Source organism: Poecilia reticulata, linkage group LG11 (genome assembly GCF_000633615.1).
Source record: "Poecilia reticulata strain Guanapo linkage group LG11, Guppy_female_1.0+MT, whole genome shotgun sequence".
In the NCBI taxonomy this organism is placed as follows: domain Eukaryota; kingdom Metazoa; phylum Chordata; class Actinopteri; order Cyprinodontiformes; family Poeciliidae; genus Poecilia; species Poecilia reticulata.
In genome coordinates, this window is record NC_024341.1 from 28,527,689 (window position 1) to 28,530,878 (window position 3,190).

The 3,190-nt window shown below is 50.1% G+C and overlaps 1 protein-coding gene across 4 annotated transcripts in view; it reads left to right on the plus strand.

Annotated features, from left to right (window-relative positions):
• ago4 (argonaute RISC component 4) overlaps window positions 1-3,190 on the plus strand; it is a 25,399-nt gene that overhangs the window by 15,020 nt on the left and 7,189 nt on the right. For 2 of the 4 annotated variants that reach the window (XM_017307489.1, XM_008423040.2), the window contains exons 7-10: window positions 495-582; window positions 661-808; window positions 1,384-1,503; window positions 1,581-1,709. In XM_017307489.1, the coding sequence (XP_017162978.1) occupies window positions 495-582; window positions 661-808; window positions 1,384-1,503; window positions 1,581-1,709 (485 nt within the window). Of the gene's footprint in view, window positions 1-494; window positions 583-660; window positions 809-1,383; window positions 1,504-1,580; window positions 1,743-3,190 lie in introns of all 4 variants that reach the window. The other 2 variants (XM_008423039.2, XM_008423038.2) reach the window with 1 other exon arrangement.

Below are 3,190 nucleotides of genomic sequence, written 5' to 3' on the forward strand. Positions count from 1 at the left end.
GAGAGAGAGAGAGAGACAGACGGAGAGAGATGGAGAGAGAGAGGGAGGGGGAGAGAGAAATGGAGAGAGAGACACGGGGAGAGAGAGAGAGAGACAGACGGAGAGAGATGGAGAGAGAGAGGGAGGGGGAGAGAGAGAGGGAGGGGGAGAGAGAGATGGAGAGAGAGAGACACGGAGAGAAATGGAGAGAGAGATGGAGAGAGAGAGAAATGGAGAGAGATGGAGAGAGAGAGAGAGATGGAGAGAGGGAGGGGGAGAGAGAGACACAAACACACACAGCTTATCAGACCCCCAGACAGATGTTTGGTTCCTGGAGCCACCGGTGTGTGTTAGCACAACGCCAGGGCGGAATGACACCAGCAAAGCGTGTAGCTGTTAGCGTGTTAGCGCATAGCTGTTAGCGTGTTAGCGCATAGCTGTTTGCGTGTTAGCGTGTAGCTGTTAGCGTGTAGCTGTTAGCATGTTAGCTCCATGGTCTCGCTCTGCTCTGGCAGGTCTGAAGGTGGAAGTGACGCACTGCGGCCAGATGAAGAGGAAGTACCGTGTGTGTAACGTGACGCGCCGACCCGCCAGCCACCAAACGTAAGCTTCGCCTCCTCCTCCTTCGTCCTCCTCCTGTCCCTCCCAGCCGCTCACCGCGGCGCCGCTGTTCCCCTGCAGGTTCCCGCTGCAGCTGGAGAACGGCCAGGCCATGGAGTGCACTGTGGCCCAGTACTTCAAGCAGAAGTACAGCCTGCAGCTCAAGTATCCTCACTTACCCTGCCTGCAAGTCGGGCAGGAGCAGAAGCACACCTACCTTCCTCTGGAGGTGAGAACCCGCCTGCTCCCTCTCTGACTCCTCTTCACGATCCACAGACAGTATGTGGAAAAACATTCCGCCTCATGCCTTCTAGTTTTTGTTTGCAATAAGCTTTTTGGTGGGAAATTTTATCAGGTGCCTTTATTATTCTGATTTTAAATATATAAATTAAAATCCCTTCTTTTGATGAGACAATATGTACGGTAATGTTTTCATATTAATCCCACTGGCGCCCCCTGGTGGCCCACATTGAAAATCACTGATATAGAATATTCACTGAACTTCAGTCCAGAACCGCACAGCATTCTGGGAGATGTAGGCAGAGGAAAGGGTTTAGCTGCTCAACCTCTCATGGCTAGCTAAGCTAGCTGGGTGCCATCAACCAACTCACTCATTCTTCGGTTGCCTAGCAACAACCTGCTCCGTAAGTTGCCTAGCAACAGCCTGCTGCGTAAGTTGCGCAGCAACAGTTTCAGGTTTCTCCACCAGCAGTATTTCCGATATTAAAACGAAATGAATCGATAAGTATTGATATTGACGCTGATGATGTGATCCGTTTGCTGCTGGGTTTTGTCCTCCTGCAGGTCTGCAACATCGTGGCCGGCCAGCGCTGCATCAAGAAGCTCACCGACAACCAGACGTCCACCATGATCAAAGCCACGGCGCGCTCCGCCCCCGACCGGCAGGAGGAGATCAGCCGCCTGGTCAGGCCAACCGCAAAAATAAGAATGATGTTCTCCAGCTGCTGTGGGCGGGGCTTAACGCTCCTCCTCTTCCTCAGGTCAAAAGCAACAGCATGGTCGGGGGCCCCGACCCCTACCTGAAGGAGTTCGGCATTGTTGTGCACAACGACATGACAGAGGTGACGGGGCGTGTCCTCCCAGCGCCCATGCTGCAGTATGGGGGCCGGGTGAGTACAGACACAGGGCGGGACTGTGGCAGGGTGAGTACAGGGCTGGGGAGCAGCGGGTGGGGGGCACGCCGTGGGGGGGGCAGGGGCTCCAGGGTTCCAGGGCCGAGACGAGCCAGATCAGGTCTAAACTGAACTGAAGAGGCGCCTTGAGTCTGAAACCTGGAGCCTCGCCCGAGTTCATGTACGGAGGGAACCTCAGCAGCTTCTCTCACCGCCTGGACCAGCGTCGCACCGATACGCCGACCGGCCGGTGGGAGATCGGCAACAACAGGTACTCGCATGAGAAACCGATCTTAGGTCAGGAAATCCACCACCGATACCAGCCACCCAACTTTATAACCATACTTAACAATTTTTACGACCAAAAATCAGAATCAGCAGGTCAGGTTTTTAAAGATCGGCCAGAAAACTGAAATCGGTGCAGCCTTGATCTGGTTTCCGCTGTTATTCTTGTTTCATTTACTGTTTAAAATACTGAAAAATGAACTATTTTTATCTAAAACATCTTCCTTAAATGGAAGGAAGTGAAATAAACACTTTTAGGAACTTTTATTCCTGTTATGAAACATTTTATAAAAGTTTTAACCTCTGAGAAAAGATCAGGATCAACGAGGAGAACTCACTGTTTTCAGGCATCATTAGCATCAGTAGCTGCATTTCCATCAAAACGTTTTGCACATTTTTAACACGTAACAAAAAAACGCAAATTTATCGAGTTGCCATCTTCTGGTTTGAGTCAACCAGGCAACACAGAGCATCATTTCGTCAGATGTTGACACTACGCATGACTGTAACAAACAGGAAGTAGAGGATGCGTTGAACCCGAGAGAGTCCTGCCCTCCTGGAGGTTTGGACTTGAGTTTGGCGCCTCTGGTAAGGCACAGATCCAGCTGATGGGAGCGCTCGCTACGCCAAAACTTATTCATCAAATCTTGAAAATGAGATCCGGATCTCAATGGAGTTTTATCTGGTTAAATAAAGGAAAACAACGGCTTCCCATCTCCCGTCGGGAACGCCAAATGCAATACTTCAAAACGTGCATAAAGGTTTATGGAAATACAGTCGTAGTCGGGTCAGGGATTGAGTTGTTGTTCAAAACTTTCATGATTCTTCACAGTAGGAAATTTATTATCCAAAGTTTTGGTGTTAAAATCCAGGTTAGTCGACCCAAATGCTCTAAAGAGTTCCTCTCCTAATGACCAAATTCAGGAATCAACCAGCAGCAGCGCTAAGCTGAAGTTTCTGCATTTAAACCTCTGTTTGACTGAAGAAAGAAGCTGAAAGTAGAGCTTCAGCAGGTTTACTCCCTGGCTACCACAGACGGTCTCAGTCCGACAGCAGCAGATAGAAACTGCTGATGACAATCGATGCACCTGATGTCTCCCCCTGGTGGACAGAATACAGGTTCATTCATAACAGAAGAAAGTCGTGACGAGCTGCTGAGATTCCCTCTCTGAACTTCAACCCAGCTGCTTATA